We start from the raw sequence: 18,416 nt of genomic DNA on the forward strand, positions 1-18,416 counted from the left end.
TTTTAAGAGGGATTAACGTTCCCATGACATTTTTTTTCTTCGAATCTGGTCGAAGGGAAGGTTTTAAGCATCTCAGTCTTCTCTGAATCCTCTCTCCTTTGCCTGCTGATAGAGCTGAAGCAGTACGTCAACACTGGTAGTGGGTGGCTGGAATCACAAGTACAGTAGGACTTGTTTTTCTGGTTAGATTCTATTTCTTTCGAACTGTAAAATCTCACCTCGCACGTGCCACAGCCATTTCTGTTGCCTCTATTTCTTGGACTTCACTAGTAATGACAGCTGTTTACGAAGAGTGCTAAGTAGTTCGCATTTATCATCTGATTTTAACCCTCACGGCAACCTTGCGAGGTAAACACACTACGGTCCCTGATTCGCAAACGAGGAACCTTAGGCTGGGTGTCCCAGTTCACACGGCTGGTCAGCTGTAAACACGGGGTTTGAAGGTCTTTCCAAAACAGACATTTAAAAAAAAATTTTTTTTTCATTTGTTTATTTTTGAGAGAGTGAGACAAAATGTGAGCGGGGAAGGGGTTAGAGAGAGAGGGAGACACAGAATCTGAAGTAGGCTCCAGGCTCTGAGCTGTCAGCACAGAGCCCGACGTGGGGCTTGAACCCACAAACCCGGAGATCATGACCTGAGCTGAAGTTGGACGCTTAACCTACTGAGCCGCCCAGGCACCCCAGGATCACCTCCTTTTTAGAAATGCAAGGTATCAGGTCCCACCCAGACCCACTAAATGACTATCTTTATTTTAACAAGAGAAGAGCTCTAGCTGACTTGCACCCATAAGGAGACCTGTAAAAAAAAAAACCTCACCCCGCTGTGGGAGGCTGCCCCTTAAAGTAGTGATTCTGCAACCGGGACCCCTAGCCAGCAGCACCAGCTTCACCTGGGAACTTGATTGAAGTGCACGTTCTAGAGCCCCACCCGGCCCTACGGCCCTACGGAATCAGAAACGCTGGGGCAATAAGCTGGTTGAGCCCTCCAGGTGATTCTGATCGACCAGGAGGTCTGAGAACCTTCCTGATATCATTCTTACACCTACGCTTAACCTGGAAAGAAGAGTCAGCAGCGACACCCTGTGGAGCCAAGGGAAGTCTGCACCTTTTCTACGCGTGCACCTGCTCCTTCTCCCTGGTAAGATAAGACTGTCATGACCTTTGTTCCCTGCACTGAAAATACAAGGCTGATTTCTTTCCCTATGAACTATTTGCTTTAGGGTCTTGCGCCCGTTGTGGTCAAGCAGACCAGATTCTTTAATTCGGCAAACATTTACTCATTCGGCACCAAGCAGGTGTAAAGGATTGCAGTAGAGGTGGGGCAGAAGATAGAAAGCATATCAGATTGGTCCCCGGAGCGATCTACCAACAGTTAAATCTATAGCGGCACCCGCTGCCATTTGAATATCTGCTATGTGGCAGGCACCGTGCTAATTGCTTTCCCAAATTCCCTCGGTCCTTGTGTGCTAGAGATGTAGTTATTACTCCCATTTTATGATAAAGTAATGTGAGGGCTAATTCTAACGCCGGTGCTCTTAATCACATAGCAACAGAAGGCCATGGGGGAAGGGAAGGGGAAAAAAAAGTTTCAAACAGAAGAGGGAGGCAAACCTTAAGAGGCTTTTAAATACAGAGAACAAACTGAAGGTTGATGGGGGGTGGCGGGGGGAGAGGGGAAAATGGGTGATGGGCAGTGAGGAGGGCACTCGTGGGGATGAGCACTGGGTGTTGTATGTAAGCAATGAATCGCGGGAAATCTCCCGAAACCAAGAGCACACTGGATACATTGTATGTTAGCCAACCTGACAATAAGTTCTATTTAGAAAAAAAGTAAAAAATAAAAATAAATAATTTTAACATAATAAAAAAAATTAAGAAGGAAACAAAAGAAATCACAGAGCAAAGCTTCGTAAAGCGATCCCCAAGGCTCCCTGGTTATTAGAGTCGCTTAGTCACTTGTTTCAAGAGTAGATTCCCAGAGACGCACCAAATCAAGGCATGTTTCACAAACGTGACACTCAGTCTGGGAACTACTGTGCTACACCATACTGCCTCCGTTGCGGCATTGACCTTCGAAAGGCCCTGGAGTTATCCTGAAATGGCGAGCGGCAAAGATTCCTAAGCAGTGGGGGAAGCGATGACCAAGTTTGTATTTCAGGAAGATCTATGGGGTGGCAGTGTGAATGGATTAGAGGATGGTGACGATGTGAGGGACTGATGTGACCAGTAATCTTCTCGGAAAAAAAGAATGTCCCTGAGTTATCGATGCCAGTGGCGATCTGGGTTTGTTTCCTAAGTGACTCGCTCATCGTCGTATGGGTATCTCAAATTCTTGTCTCAGGAAAAGTCGGTTTTAAGAGTTGCATAGAATCTGAGCTAGAATTCCAGAACCAAGCAGTAGGAGGATAACTCAGATAAAATAATCTTAAGGGGCCCCTGGGTGGCTCAGTCAGTGGAGTGTCTGACTCTTGATTTAGGCTCAGTCCGTGATCCCAGGGGCCGTGGGATTGGGCCCCGAGTCAGGCTCTGCCCTGAACGTGGAGCCTGCCTGAGATTCTCTCTCTCTTCCTCTGTCCCTCTCCCCAGCTCACACACTCTAATAAAAATATAAAATAATCTTAAAAAGATAATAAAACCGGGTCAGAAATTGGAGCTTTGGGATGAATTATCCATGTAGCGAAATTTTAAATAATCTTAAGTTACTGTTTAGAATCTATTTTGACTCTAAATAGATTGTCTCTCAGTTCTTTCTGACACTGGTTTTTGGTTTTTTTGTGTGTTTTTTTTTTTTTTCCAGTCGTTGCTATCACTTTAAATTTGTCAGCTTTCAAATCTGAAAACCAAGTTATTCTAGCATTGGTTATGCAAGTTGCGTTATGCCCCCTGGTGGCAATATGGGTAGGCAGAACAGAGTCCTGTTTTCAATCAAAGGGACAGAGCCAACTTAATTGAAGTAGGTGGCGGGCCCTGAATTTGAAATGGAATTTCATATAAAACTTTTCTGGTCTTACTAAAAATAGGAAACATCCCGCGAAGCTAAAATCAGATGTATTAAGTTTAGCCTGCAAGGTGCATATTTCAATTTCCCTTGCTTTGTCATAAAATGGATTAGCTCCTTGAAATATGTCAGTTGAATTTGAAATTAAATATTTGCTCTACATACAGCTGAGTGGCTGGATTCCTACAAGAGGGCTAGAGTCTAAATACGTGCAGAATGTCCTTCAAGATCAGGCCGCAGTGAGTGTCACACACAATGCCATTTATTTCCTTCAGAGCACTAGTTTCCCCGCGAATAAACTTGAAAACGTTACGCCGCTCACCTAAGTCATATATGTTCAAGAAGGCTTTGGGAAAAAAAACTTCAAATTTTGTACTGTATTCTTCAATGTTAACAGCCAAATACAGGTTATCATTTGGATTACACTGAGGGCTTCTTGAATGTGTGTGTTTGTTTTCTTACCTGTTTGGGGGGGGGAGAGTAAAGCTCTCAAACTAGCGGAACATATGTTGGTGTTTGGTGCGAAAAAAGACCAAAGATATGGGGGCGTCTGGGTGGCTCAGTCAGTCAAGTGTCCAACTTCGGCTCAGGTCATGATCTCGTGGTTCATGGGTTCGGGCCCCGTGTCAGGCTCTGTGCTGACAGTTCAGAGCCTGGAACCTGCTTCGGATTCTGTGTCTCCCTCTCTCTCTGCCTCTCCCCTGTTCCTGCCTTCTCTCTCTCTCTCTCTCTCTCTCTCAAAATTAACAAAAAAATAAAAAATAAATCAAATAAAGGATGAGAGAATAAAGTTTCTTGCTGGATTTAGATAAACCTGGCCTCGATGGATACATTATTTGGTCACAGGAGGAAAAAATGGCAGTGCCTTAACTAAACATAAGTGACTACCAGGTGCTTAGCACGATGCTGCCCTAGAAAGTACTAGAGAGAACTGGGGGAGACATGGCCTCAAGAAACATTAAGTCTAGCAAGTGAAGATGTGTAAAAACTCACAATGATATAAATTAATGAAAATAATAACAGATATAAAGGAAAACCTGATATAAAGTTTAAAAGGGTGTATCAGCTGTAGTTTGGAATGAGACTTGAAAAAGGAGTACTTTCCAGATGAACATACAAAGGAAAAACATAAGCTAAGGGAGAAAACACATGCAAACAGAAAGTTCGCGGAAGTGAGATGCGCCAAAAGGACACTCAACCAGTTTGCTACCGCTCCAGGATAAAGTTGTGATGAGAAACGGCGAGAGACAAGGCCAGGGTCTGGATTAAGAAGGGTCTTAATAGAACTCATCACATTTACTTTATCCTGTAAGTGAGGGGTCCCATGACTTTCTCATTCATGAAGCCCTTCGTCTTTCAGAGATTCTTTCAGTGTGCCCCTTGGCCAAACAAAACAAACCAAACCAAACCAAAACAAAACAAAAACAGGTCCATTAAGAAGTAGTTAGATTAGAACAACTTAAGGGGCATTTATGTCCTAACAATGTGTGCTTAGGAAAAATAACACAAAAACGGAAAGACTATTTTTATTGTGCTCTTAAATAACCAGTTACTAAGTGGATACGCATGCCTGTTGGGCATTGTACACATTCTCGAAACTTGCTCTGGAAACTTGCAGTCAGATTACACCTCACTACCCTCATTTCTTATTCCATAATGATTTCCATGTGATACTTAATATCACAGCAAATGCCAGAAACCCACTTCATAAAGATGTATCATGGAAAGGAATGCAGGGTGATCTAACTTTGAAACTTTGGACTACCTTGGGCTAGTAGTTTCCATGGTGTCCAATAGGGAGCAACTATCGCTGTTTTCCTTTGCAAATCTCAACTATCCTGTGGTCCCCCGTGGGGTCACCACGGCACCCTGGCACAGCTGGAAAATCCAAAAAGACTTTGCACAAATCGCTGACATAATCTAACTTGCATGTTTAAAATGCCCTGATGCCTTTGTGAGGGTGGTGAGACCAGGATCCTGGTAAGATCATGGCAAACATCGGGTAGGAAATGAGGATGCGAATTGCACCACGGGTGAAGACGTGACAAGAGGCAGAGTGGGGTCCATCGAGCCACAGCTCTTGCAACTAAATGATATGAAGGAGTGAGGCGAGTGTCACAAGAGGGAAAGCAGAGGAGTTACTTTTCCAACACGGGCAGAGTGTAGTTAGTGATACTGTTTAGCAGAACGTGTGTTGAGTATTTCGATAATCGTGCTTGAATCTAATTGGTTGCCCTTGCAATCCTGCATTTTATTTCATGCATGGAAAACATCATTTTGAGAGGGCCCATTAGGCTCCACCAGAATGCCAAAAGGTTAAAACCATCTACTGACTATAGGATATACAAGTGCGAAATTCAGGAGAAACAGGAAAAATGTAATTAAACGTACATAGTGCATGTAAAAGTTGCATAGATGTTTTTAGCTTGTGGTGGAAGCTATGGGTGTAGATACAAGTTTTCAAGGAAAAGTAAGGGGTTGAAGATCAGGGGCAGAAGCCTAGAACACAAACACTTCAGAGGTTCAGAGGTTCAGAACGTTGAAAGTGGTCCCCGGGGGAAAAACATTTAAAGGGACAGGGAGTGAAGAGAACCAAGAAAGTGGTGCTACGGAGACAAAGAGAAAAAAGTATTGGGCAGGTGGAATGTAAGAAAGATAGAGATTTGAACAAGTATCCAGGGAACTTTGATATTAGTAATGATTTGGTGATCTTAGAAAGTCCAATAAATTAGCATGGATAGAAGGAACAATGTCATGAAGGGCAGAGAATGAAGCAGATTCACATGGATAGGATTACGGTTTCCTAGAAATCCGGTTCTTTTTGAAGATTAATTAACCAGTTACGATATCTGTTATTAGTTTCGGGTGTACCATATCGTGATTTGGCAATTCTATCCATGACTCAGTGTTCATCATGGTAAGTGTGCCCTTGATCCCCCTCCCCTCACCCTGTTGGTGACAAGCAGTTTGCTCTCTGTATTCCAGGGTCTGTTTTTTATTTTTCCCTTTTTTTTGTTTCTCAAATTCCGCCTGAGTGAAATCATATGTCTAATTTCACTTAGCATTATACTCTCTAGGTCCATCCATGTTGTTGCAAATGGCAAGATCTCATTCTTTTTTATGGCTGAGTAATATTCTGAAACACACACACACACACACACACACACACACACACACACACACACCTTATGTCCATTCATCTATCGATGGACACTTGGGTTGCTTCTCTATCTTGGCCTTTCTAAATGATGCTGCCATAGACATAGGGGCCCATGTGGGTCCCTGAATTAGTGTTTCCAATACCCAGTAGTGGAATTACTGCGACATATTCTATTTTATTTTTAATTTTGTGAGGAACCTCCATACCGTTTTCCACAGTGGCTGCACCAATTTACATTCCCGCCAACAGTGCATGAGGGTTCCTTTTTCTCAACACCCTTGCCAACGCTTCTTCCCTCTCTTTTTTATTTTAGCCATTCTGACCAGCGTAAGGTGGTATCTTGGTTGGGGGTAGGGGTGGGGGACAACAGCTTAAAGGTGGAGATAGGTCCAGGGGGTTAAACTTTTAAATATAAAAAGAAAGAGAGGGGCGCCTGGGTAGCTCAGTGGGTTGAGTGTCCGACTTCGGCTCAGGTCATGATCTCACAGCTCATGGGTTCTAGTCCCACATCGGGCTCTGTGCTGACAGCTCAGAGCCTGGAGCCTGCTTCGGACTCTGTGTCTCCCTCTCTCTCTGCTCTTCCCCCACTTGTGCTCTCTGTCAATAATAAATAAACATTAAAAAAAAATTGTTTAGGAGTGCCTGGGTGGCCCAGTCGGTTAAGCGTCCGACTTCAGCTCAGGCCATGATCTCACAGTTCCTGAGTTCAAACCCCATGTCAGGCTCTGGGCTGACAACTCAGAGCCTGGAACCTGCTTCGGATTCTGTGTCTCGCTCTCTGCACCTCCCCTGCTCCCACGCTCTCTCTCTCTCAAAAATAAATAAATGTTAAAAAAAAAATTTTTTTAATAAAATAAAATAAAAAGAGACATGGTCATGTTTACACCTTTACCTAGCCTCATAAACAGACCTTTTAAAGGCTTAAAATTCTAACTATTTAAAAAGAAGCAAGAAAGGAACAGCGTAATAGTTCAGCCTTAGCCCAACTATCCCTCCCTGGACACCTAGATTTTTCCAGGGCCTCCATTCCAGGGCTTTTCCTCTCACTGAAAGGCTGGTCTCTACCTGCACTAATATTTTGTTATCTCTGACAGAGACAGAAATACCCGGACTTCCCATGACTCCAGATGCTAATATGGAATACGTATTGATATCTACCATGGCACTCTTCTAGGCACTTGGCGCATTTTACCTCATTTTCCTCATAAAGATGTCGTGGCACCGTGAACATGAATAAAAGGAAACCTCACCACAGTGGGGTCTGGAGGCTAGTAGGGGGAGCCCTACCTCTCAACATCGATCACTGGAAGAACGCCAGCTGCAGATCCCAACAAAAGAATCGTCCACAGTAAGGAATCGTCATCCAACAGGGAGCGATGAGCTCTGCATCTCCTACCAGGAAGAGACCACGCTGGCAACTCAGCCGACGAGAAACCATCATCGCCTTCAACTCTCACTTTTCTCCAACGGACCTGGGATCAAACGACCCCTCCCGACATCCATCTTTTCCGGAGACAGTGTTCCTCTCGTTTGCCGGACCCTCCTGTGGTCCCGCCATTGCCCGCACGTCCTGAACTGCAATTCTCTGCTATTACTGAATAATCCCATTTTTGCTGGTGGAAAAACTGACAGTTTATTTTTAAGTGAAGCATCAGTGAAGAACTGGACCGCCACACTCAAACCTTCTCTCGCAAGTAATCACGCTAGAAAGTGGTACAGCACACACGTTCGGCACTCCAGTACCAAACAGAGCCCGGTTCAAATCTTGGCTCACCCGTTCCGTCTCTCGGGACCCACGGAGCAGTAACAGAAATATGTACGCGCGTTGCCCAAGTGAGCAGCAAACAAGACCCGAACCACGCTGCTCAGGGATACCACACCTCCTGATGTCCACAAAGCAAGCAAAGGCAGCAGAAGGCAACAGGACAATTTTGCATTCCAGTGCACCCATTTTTGTCTTATTCCAACTACTGACAACCAGGGGCAGAGGAGACACATGAACAGCTGCACAGGTTATTTTAATTGTAAGTTAATGAAAGTCTACATTACACGTGTTCTCTTACAAAATAACAACCTATAAGAGCCCGTGAAAACGGCTGAGCCAACATTACGTGCTGCTTCCGGTACTTCCAAGAACTTCAACCCAACTGTCCTCTTTCCCAATGTAAAACGAAGGCGGCTAGCTGCTTGCGGAAAGACAAGTGCCTGCGTTAATCAAGCCGACGTTCTGAACATGTTCTTCTTCAGTTCAGCCGTTTTCTCCTCGATTTTAGCACCACAGTCCTCTGCTGCCTTTTCAATGCCTTCATGGTACTTCTCCAAAGCAGCTTTCAAACTCAGAAAGATTTCCTAGGTGGAAAATGAGCTGGAGTAAGGATTATCCCATGCATCAAGCTAACCTGATAATGAGTGGCAAGAACTCTCACCATCTCGTTAATATGCATTAGTCATATTTTAAAGCCCCAACGATCGTACGTGCACACACACGCACGCGTGTACCGACTCGTTTTAAAAATTCCTTCTGCAAGCTGGGCAGACACATCGAAGAAGTCCGCTACTCAGAGGAAAGCGGAGATGTGCACAACAATGCCTTGGATTCCACGATGTCAAGAACGTATTTCTAATTGTCAAGGAAGAGTTCCTACTTTGGAGCTTTTCATCTGTACCAGGCAAGTACCTGGGTTACTGACTGTATATACCACTACACCCTGTGCATCTGGCCCCGATCACCACTAAAAAGCTGTGTACGCAGGTCTAAGAAGTAATCGGGAGGACTGGAAAATACATGGTACAGCCGCTTTAATAAAGCGATCAAGTAATTCTAATAAGCAATAATGAGTTTTCATAGAAACATATGGGGATGGGCTAAGAATTTAGAAAACCACGAGAGAACAATTTTTATAGATGGAATAAAATAAAAGAAGCCAGTTGGCCTCCATGCATTCTCTTCTCTCTCGTACTTTACATAGTATGATTTTGACCTTCATATTATTCCTTCTTCTTGAACAAAACAATTCTCAAACCTCAGTACAAGAAAAAGTGGCATTCGGAAAGTTTATAGTTTCATCACTGAAATAAAATAGCAGACAGCAGTCCTTTTCCGATGGGAAGAAAAAGCAGTAAATGGGTGTGACGGGGATAATGTTCTTAATTTTAATCGTCCCTCCCATTAACTTTTTCTTAAACCTATACTTTGTCTACTACTGACCTTAGGCGTTTTTTGTTTGTTTTAAAACGTTTATTTAAGAGAAACAGAGAGAGTGCACGTGCGAGCGACGGAGGAGCAGAGACAGAGGGAGAGAGAGAATCCCAAGCAGGCTCTGCACTAAGCAAGGACCGCGGACCGTGGAGCTCGACGCGGGGCTCGATCCCAGGACCCTGAGATCACCACCTGAGCCGCTATGGAGAGTCAGATGCTTAGCCAACTGAGCCACCCAGGTGCCCCACTACTTACCTAAGCTTAAATTTTAGTGTAGATACTACCTGTTTTTGAACAAACTATACAGATTATAATTTAATATATTGCAGTTCACGGTGTTTCCAAAAAGAACAAAACTATTTCCAGACTCTGACATCTATGCAAGTGTAAGCACTCCTGCTCAAGATTCCGTGAATATAAATAGATGCTTAAGGCTAAACACTTCCCCAAATCCAAACACAGATAGTTATTAAATCCTAATACAAAAATAGAAGAGTCTTATTTAGATTTCTAAGATCTAATTGGGCATCAAATTACTACAACTATGGGATGTGAATCATTAAGAAAATAAATCAAACATTTTTGAAAGCTTTATTTCTTAAGTCTTAAAGGAAAAACAAGGTGAATTAGTTGCTAGCTTGTGTAAACAGCATTTTAAAAAACTCAGCACATTCAGCAGCCATAGATCAATTTACCTTCCCAGTTCCATAGGAATGTACATTTATTCTTACTAAAAAGGAAGCTGAATAAATTTGGTAGTAAGGCAGTACTCGTGAGAAACTATTAAAACTAAGTGTTTAAATAAAGACACACAATCTAAATATGTGAACCCACCGCTTCAACATCCCCAAACCCCTTCCTTCTGAGAACAGACAGACTCTCACGGAGGAACCAAAGCCCACGGATGGAGCCACCGTAAATGAGTGACGCATCAAAGCCCATTCCAGGGCACAGCAACAGAAGCAAGCCGACCCTCATGGCCCTCACAGGACGTTAATGACAAGAAATCACAGCCCAAACAAATGCAGTTTTAGTTTCCAATTAAATTCTGTATCCAGGGGCACCTGGGTGGCTCAGTCGGGCAAGTATCCAACTTCGGCTCAGGTCACGATCTCGTGGTTTGCGAGCTGGGGCCCCGCATCAGGCTCTGTGCTGTCAGTGCAGGGCCCACTTTGGATCCCCCGTCTCCGTCTCTCTGCCTCTCCTCTGCTCGTGCACGCACGCACGCTTGCTCTCTCTCTCTCTCTCAAAAATACACAGACATTTAAAATAAAAGTCCTAGAAGGCAGGGATCATGCCTTCCTTAGTCACAACTTATTCCAAGACAGGTGTAGCACCTGGCACCCAGCAGGTGCACAGGCCATTTGGAGAACGAGTGCCTGGATGAATAAAGTACAGAAAAAACAGGGAGCTCCTGTTTTCACCAGGGAAGTGTAACAACAGTGATATTCAGCAGGATGAATCTGGCAGCACTTAGGGCAGATCTGATGTAGAGAATCATAAGTCAAGGAAGAAACTTAGCAAGTTTTTGGTACAATCCACAAGCATCACAGAATTTCGGGACAGAAAAGGGTGGTTATGAACAGTGCTACTGACTTTTAAAAAATCCTAACATTAACTTGGTGACTGGACACCAGGATTATCTAAACAAAGTCCAAAATTTCAACTCTTTGTGATAGAAAGTGATGATGCCATCATATGAAGACATTGGGAAGAAATGGAGTAAAAGGGAAAGAGAGAAAGGGCAGAGGGGAAAGAAAAAGTGAGGAGGAGGAAGGCTGCTGGAAGATGCTGGGTGTCATCTGGATGTCACTCTGAAAATGTTATTTTTGTCGAGGTGGGCAAGCCCACGGAAAATATCCAGCAGGCAGTTACGAAAAAGAGCACAGTTGAGGTCACTGGACAGAACAGGAAGCCCGTGAGAAAACCCGTCCAAACAAAGGTGGTAACTGGGAGCAGAAGAGGTAGGTATCTCTGGGAAGAAGGACAGTGAAGGAAAAAAGGAATGTGAAGACCATTAGGGTCCCAGAGAACCGCACACAGCATAACCGGGCAAGCGCAGTGCATCTTTTCCTTTCCACGGAGGGTGCCTATGAAAGAAGCTAAAGGAGCTCTTTGGCAAAATGCATCGTGATTCGCCAAGGATTTAGACGACCCATCCTGTTCAGAACCAACGGTTATCGCAGTGCAGACTGGGTAAAGGTTAGAACCACCAGGCACCTTCAACAACTATCTCCGAAGTTCTGATCAGAGGTTCTCTGCCAGTCTGAAGGAAGAAAAACTTCACGCAGCAAAGGGCCCAATTCTAGTCAACATTCTCATTCTGGAGAAAAAGGCATGTTGGTCAAGGGTGCGGGTGACAGCTAAGCCACGAAAAACAGTTAATGTAAGTGATACAAAGATTTCAAACGACCTTGATCCTTTGAAATCCACACTGAAGGAAATAAATGAAGCCTTGAAAAAATAGTAATAAAATTCTAAATTAAAAGTTCCAAGAAATGGCTGCATTAAAGTGCGGTGACACATTTTAACTAAGCAGAACTACATGTGGAAACGATAGGGGTCATTTAACTGATCACCAGCTCGATATGAGCCAAGGGCAAGCTGTTGCTCTAAAAATCCAAGCCAGGATCACACTTCATTAACAGGAGCGCCGTGCTCGGGGGCTGGCCACACCATTATTTGGAAGGCTATGTTTAGAACCAGGTCCTACATTTTAAACAGAATTATGACAAGCAGGAAACGGGGTGGAGTGGGGGGGAGAGACAGTAAACAGGATAGTAATGAATCTGAAAATTAAGCTATATAAAGAGTGGCTGGAAAACTGGGGCTCATTAACCCAGATGAGAAGGCTGAAGGAACCCATGATCATTATCCTCAAATGTCTGCAGTGATATTAAGCAGAGGAGGATACAGATTTGTTCCAGAGAGATCTTGGTTCACTAGACTACAGAAATTATATTCTAAACTAAAAACGACAAGTAACATTTTAACAACCAAAGCTGTCCTGGTAAAACAGCTTGGGTGGTTATGGGCTCTGTGATACTGAAAACCACGAAGCAGAACCTATCAGTGGTTCTCAAAAGCCACAATAAAAAATTCCAGTCTGTGGACCCCGTTGCTGAGGATTCTAATTCAGGACATCTGGGTAAGGGGTTGTGTTTATTTTGCAATTCCTCTTTGAATTCTAATGCAGAGCCAGTTTTAGCAATTTCATGCTAGAGGACCATCCAAGTTTACAAATATTCATGAAAAGCACACTACATAGAAGGCACCCGCCTAGGCACGGTTTCACGTACAATGATAAAAAATACATGATTGCTGCTGTTGAGAAACTTGAAATGTTACTGGCCAGACATCTCTGCGTGGCACACAGTAACATAAGGCAAGCAGGGCTGAGGGGCAGGAAGTCCTCCCACAGTAACTGCTTCACTAACTGTGCTTGACCCTGTGATAACAAGTAAATATGAATTGATTGAGTGATTTGGTTAAGAAGGAGGATTAAGGATCTCCTCTAAGATCTTTGTAAGCCACATTTTAGAGATAAACAGAGGGACAAAGGCTGAGTCTTGGTGCATATCCAGGTAAGAGGCAGGAAAAAGAGAAGCCGTTGAAATGTAGAAAGAAAAGGGAAGGGCAGAAAAAGTCAGGGCAGCGCACTGGGCAGACAGGCACAGGGAAACACAGCCCTTTTCCTTTCCTTTCTTGCTTCCTTCCCTCCGCAGTGGCCTCAAGACAGCCTTCAGTGTATGCACATGCACACCTACAAGTGGCCGTGCAACAACCTCTTTCAAGGACAGAACAGTCCCGAGAACAGGTGAGGGGCGTGTCTGCAGTGGCTTTTAGCATTCTGACTCCTTGCAAACTGGATGTGGATGGTGGAAGGTAGTGACGGCAAGTATTTAAACATTTTTCAGGTATCAGGTTTTAGGAAACCTTGATCCAATATGGCAATATAAGGTGAAGGTAAGGTGAAGAAGGTAAGGTGAAGAAGAGTAAGAAAAAAAAAAAAAAGAGGTCATGGGATTTTACAAAGGGCTGTTTTCAGTGATTTCTGGTAGCAGTTTGGGCCAGTCTTGAGCATATAGGTCAAACTTCAAAAGTGAAGAGAAGATGAGGGGCTCCTGGGTGGCTCAGTCGGGTGAGCATCCGACTTCAGCTCAGGTCATGATCTCGCGGTTCACGAGTTGAAGCCCCACGTCGGGGTCTCTGCTGACAGCTCGGAGCCTGGAGCCTGCCTCGGATTCTGTGTCTCCTTCTCTCTCTGCCCCTCCCCTGCTTGTGCTCTTTCTCTCTCAAAAATAAAAAAAAAAAAACATTAAAAAAAAAAAGATTAAGAGATAATGAGCTCTAATAAACATATCAGAATAGATTACTTCTTTGAGACATCAGCAGTTAAGAAAACGACAGAAGGTAAACACTTTACGTTTGGCACCACACCGACATTTTGGAAGACACAAACGTGGAAGTCAAGATGTCTGTCCTCCCTAAACTTGGAACTATGTACGAAATAAAATAAATACACTGAAACAAGCAAAGAATAAAACCAGTAAGTAACTTTCAGGAATTGTGATAAGGATACCATTAAAAGTCTGCTCACACAGGGACTAACCTAAGCTATTTCATTTCACGTAACAACTCAAACACACTGAACACTGATGATAAATCATTTGGAGAGAAACTTTTTAGGGGACATTACTTACAATCATTATGCAAGTTTACTTACCAAAAAACAGTCAGAGCCCTTCGGGAGCACCTTACTGTAGTCAGGCCAGGGGGAAAGACCAGTGAAGAAAAGGTATGAAGGAGACAAACACACACACACAGGTAAATGGAGACAGAACCCAAGGACGTAGGAGGTCAAGTTCTGCTTCAGAGAATGGACAGACCCTGACGATGAGGGTGACAGAACCGCCACTGTGAGCTGGCAGACGATGTGAAATTCACTTGTGAACACACACTCACCTGGGACTTCAGTCTCTCCCTTTCAGTGGCATCTTTCAGTTGCTGAATTCCCAATTTAATCTTCTGGATTTCTTGGTTAATTGTGGTTACTCGCTCATAGACAGCGCCTCTTTTTTCTTGAACTTTATTGCAATCTCTAAAGGAAAACAGAGACAGCTAAATTTTAATTCCACTCAAGCATCAGAAAAGGAAAACATTAACTCTAATACTGACTCCGAAGTGATCCCATCGATTTGTTTGACAAACCTAAACCCCTTCTCAAGACATAAAAGCAAATGGATGCAAACTCCGTGTGGTGCAGCCCCCGGGGGCTATCATTCAAAGCGGAGACTTGAAGTCACACTCCCCCAGGTGTCTTCACTCCTGTACTACGGGTGGGGATGTGAATCAGTACAACTTTTCTGCAAGGCGGATTGGCCACAAATACAAAATCCACCGGTTCTGCCCTTTTTCTTCATCCGCATGAGGAAGAACAAAGGAAATCTTCACCATATACAGGCTGAAACATGGATCTTATGGGCATACGTGCAGTGCGTACTCTAAAAATACAGTCTCTGGGGCGCCTGGGTGGCTGAGTCAGTTAAGTGTCTGACTTGGGTTCAGGTCACGATCTCGTGGTTCATGGGTTGGGGCCCCGCGTCGGGCTCTATTTTGACAGCTCGGAGCCTGGAACCTGCTTTGGATTCTGTGTCTCCGTCTCTCTCTGCCCCTCCGTGGCTCACACTCTGTCTCTCTTGCTCTCAAAAATAAATAAATATTAAATAAACAAACAAACAAACAAAAGGTAACTGACAGGAAGCACACTGGCTAACAACAATAACATGCTTACTGAAGTATTAATTCTTACTAGATTAAAAAACGGGGGGGGGGGGCAACCTTTTCTCAAAACAAAACATGGATGCTATAATGCCATAGCCCAGCTGGACTGTAAGACGGGCCAGGCGGTTCATCTTCCGAGAGGGCACGGAAATGAGCAGAGATACCAGAGGCCCTTCTGAAGAACCAGGCAAAGGAAACACTAGTGTGATGTACGGAAAAGGAAAAACCGAGGACCTACAACATCTCTCCATCCACACACAGCATTAGGAGATTCATAATGAATTCATCTCTGGTCACCCAAAGGTGGGACACCTTTTTGAGATTACAGGAGCTTTGGAATCTTAGGGAGGTGACAACATGCTAGCTTTCCCCGCTTATTTTCTCTAACACATTGAAGTGACAATGACTCCATACTCAATCACCGTGCGTTTGTACTGCTTGACGTCCTCGTGCTTCTTATTTATTTTGAATTGTGCTGTGGCAAGTTTTTCCTTCTTCCCAATCATCAGTCTTTTGAAGGAATTTTCTTCAGTCTTCAGTTTCTTCAGTTCTGACTCATCACTCTCAATTTGGTCCTCCAAGTTCAGGCTCTGCGTTTTACCACAAGGACGTAAAGTCAATACAACCCATTAGGATTTATAAACAAGAGGAATGTCTATTTCTTGGATGAGCTCTACGAAGATACAGTTGGAAGATGAGAAAAACCCGGACCGTCCGGAGGGCACGGGAAGGCGCCGGGGACCCTGGGAAAGGACGGGACACCCGGCGAGGGGTCCGTACGGGGTCGCTCATCAGTGAGGATGAGGACAGAGCCGTGTGCTAGGAGGACCGCCCGAGAGGCTGTGCCGAGGGCACTGGGCCTGAGCTAAGGTAGGAGGAACAAGGAGAAAGGGGAAGTGCAAGGAACTGTTACAGCAGGTGCACCTCAATCTTTTCTTGCTGACTCCAGACGGCAGATAAGGGAGTACGTGCTTGGGAAAGAATACCCCAGGCAACCTCACCTTCTACCCCTCTCTTCCCTCAAAGAAGAAGTCCTTTATTAAATGCAAAGTCAGTGATCCTGGGGACAGTCTGGATTACTATGATAGAGTGAAGACGTGAAAAAGGATTTTCAAGCTTCCAGCCTGAGAAACTTAAGTAACATTAGTATACCTCTGGAGCCCCAGAGCAGGGCCTACATCGTAAACCTAAATCTCCTTATAGACCCCAGGGATGGCGCATTTGCAACTGTTAGTACAGGTTTAAAATTCCATTACTTTTTCCCCAAAATACACATGGCAATATGCCATGTTACTTAATTTATTATTCATCTCATCTGAAAGTTTAACATAGGCCTTCCCACTACTGTGTGCAACAAGAAAACTTTTGGGGCGCCTGGGTGGCTCCGTCGGGTAAGCATCCAACTCAATCTCGGCTCAGATCATGATCTCACGGTGCGGGAGATCGAGCCCCATGTTAGGCTCTGTGCTGACAGCTCAGAATCTGCTTGGGATTCTCTGTCTCCGTCTCTCTGCCCCTCCCCGACTCGTTCTCTCTTTCTCTCTCTCTCTCAAAAATAAAATAAGGTAAGTATTTAAAAACAAAAAAAGAAGAAGAATGTTTCGTTGCCCAGCATACACTGCCACATCTATTATTCTCTAGAATGACCTTGCTTTTCTTTAGGAAAATAGTAACAAAAAGTAAAAGCAAATCCAAGCCAACTATAGTAAACCGTTACATAATAAAAGCATTAAAATGCTACATAATACAAACCTCCTTTAAGATGTTGGTTAACTTTTCCCTATTATCTGCAAGGTCCTGTATTTTCTTCTGATATAACTGTACCTCCAGCTGACATGAAGGCAAGCACTCAACTGAGTCTCTGTAGATTTCGTATTTTTCCATCACTTCTTGCTTTGGGAGAGAAAACAAAACACATAAAAGCCAGTGTGATAGTCTCCTTTATGAAACTGCAGTACTGTGTTTGCTCTTAAATAATTTCTGCACTTAATACTGAAGGCTTAAGAGCAGAGAACAATTAAGTTTCTGGGTCAGGGAGAAAGCACTATTAACTGACACGTGTCTAAGTACATACAATTATGCTTCCTAATTGCCAGATATCCTTGCACAACGGAGAACTGCCACAATTTTACTAAATCACTCACTGAAGCACCTTCCAAAGGTTATTCATGGTGAGTTTAAAAGAGTTCGTGTCTGCTAATATTCAAACTACTCCTAATTACTCCTGGGCAATCGTATTACCAATGATAATCTTCCTGTTCATCTTTCTAACAACCATTGCTACAGCAGGTTCTTTTTAAAAGATTAATTCGTCTCCTGAAATTAGAAAATGAGCACGTTTACTACAACCCCTGGAACAACAGGCTTCCTCTCCTTCTCCCAGGGGCCCATCCCCGTCCCCGCCCACCTTATTGGCCAACTGGACTTTGTCCTCAGTGAAACGCTTCATCAGATGACTGCTCACTTTTCTGTTGTCTTTTTCTTCCCAATTTGTAAATACTTTTGCATCTCTGAGTGTCATAGATATAACCCCTTTACCTCTCATGCACTATAAACATGTTCCATAGGTCTTCTTTTCTCTACAGATTTGGATTTCCTATCTTAATTAAAAAAAAAAAATCTAGCCCAGTTCAAGATTATACAAATGTTCTCCTAAAATTTCTAAAATTAAGTTTTAATCCACATAGAATTTACTTTTGTAAATGGCACAAGTGTAGACCCAGCTCCCTTTTCTTCTAAATGAATGGCCAACTGAGCCAGAACTGTTTACTAAATACACTACACTTCTCTCTTAAATACTCAGATCTATTTGTTGGCTTTCATGTCCGTTCTGCTGTCTATTCCTGTAACAGGATCTTAATGATCAGGAATGTCTGGAATAACGAATTCAGAGATAAACCAGAAATGTTCCTTTCATGGAGTTTAAAAACCCTGCCTCACAAAGGATGCTAAATTGTCCACCCACTTCTACTTCTGTCCCTGTCCACCTCCATCCATCTCCCACAGTGACCCATCATCTTTTTAAACATAAATTATATCATGTTCCAACATCCCCCTTTCAAACTAGTCAGTGGTACGCCCTGCTCCCACAGTAAAATCCAGCACCCTGAAAAATCTGCCTGGTGCCAGTTTTTCTATCATCACCTCATGCCATTCCCCTTCTTACGTTTAAGGTGTTATTCTTTGAGTATACGTTGCTCCCTTCTACCTCAAAGAATTTGCAAATGCTGTTCCCACTCCTCAGATACTCTTCCATGCATTTAGTAGGATAAACA

At 43.7% G+C, this 18,416-nt stretch overlaps 1 protein-coding gene across 1 annotated transcript in view; it reads right to left on the bottom strand.

Annotated features, from left to right (window-relative positions):
• Positions 1-8,157: 8,157 nt before the first annotated feature.
• The window catches only part of NUF2 (NUF2 component of NDC80 kinetochore complex), a 29,734-nt gene continuing 19,475 nt past the window's right edge, over positions 8,158-18,416 (bottom strand). Inside the window, exons 11-14 of the mRNA XM_030302857.2 lie at positions 16,894-17,034; positions 15,556-15,731; positions 14,323-14,458; positions 8,158-8,507 (exon numbers count right to left, since the gene is read on the bottom strand). Coding sequence (XP_030158717.1) covers positions 8,373-8,507; positions 14,323-14,458; positions 15,556-15,731; positions 16,894-17,034 — 588 coding nt within the window. The 3' untranslated portion in view covers positions 8,158-8,372. The remainder of the gene's footprint in view (positions 8,508-14,322; positions 14,459-15,555; positions 15,732-16,893; positions 17,035-18,416) is intronic.

The sequence above is a fragment of the Lynx canadensis genome, chromosome F1, assembly GCF_007474595.2.
Source record: "Lynx canadensis isolate LIC74 chromosome F1, mLynCan4.pri.v2, whole genome shotgun sequence".
NCBI lineage: Eukaryota > Metazoa > Chordata > Mammalia > Carnivora > Felidae > Lynx > Lynx canadensis.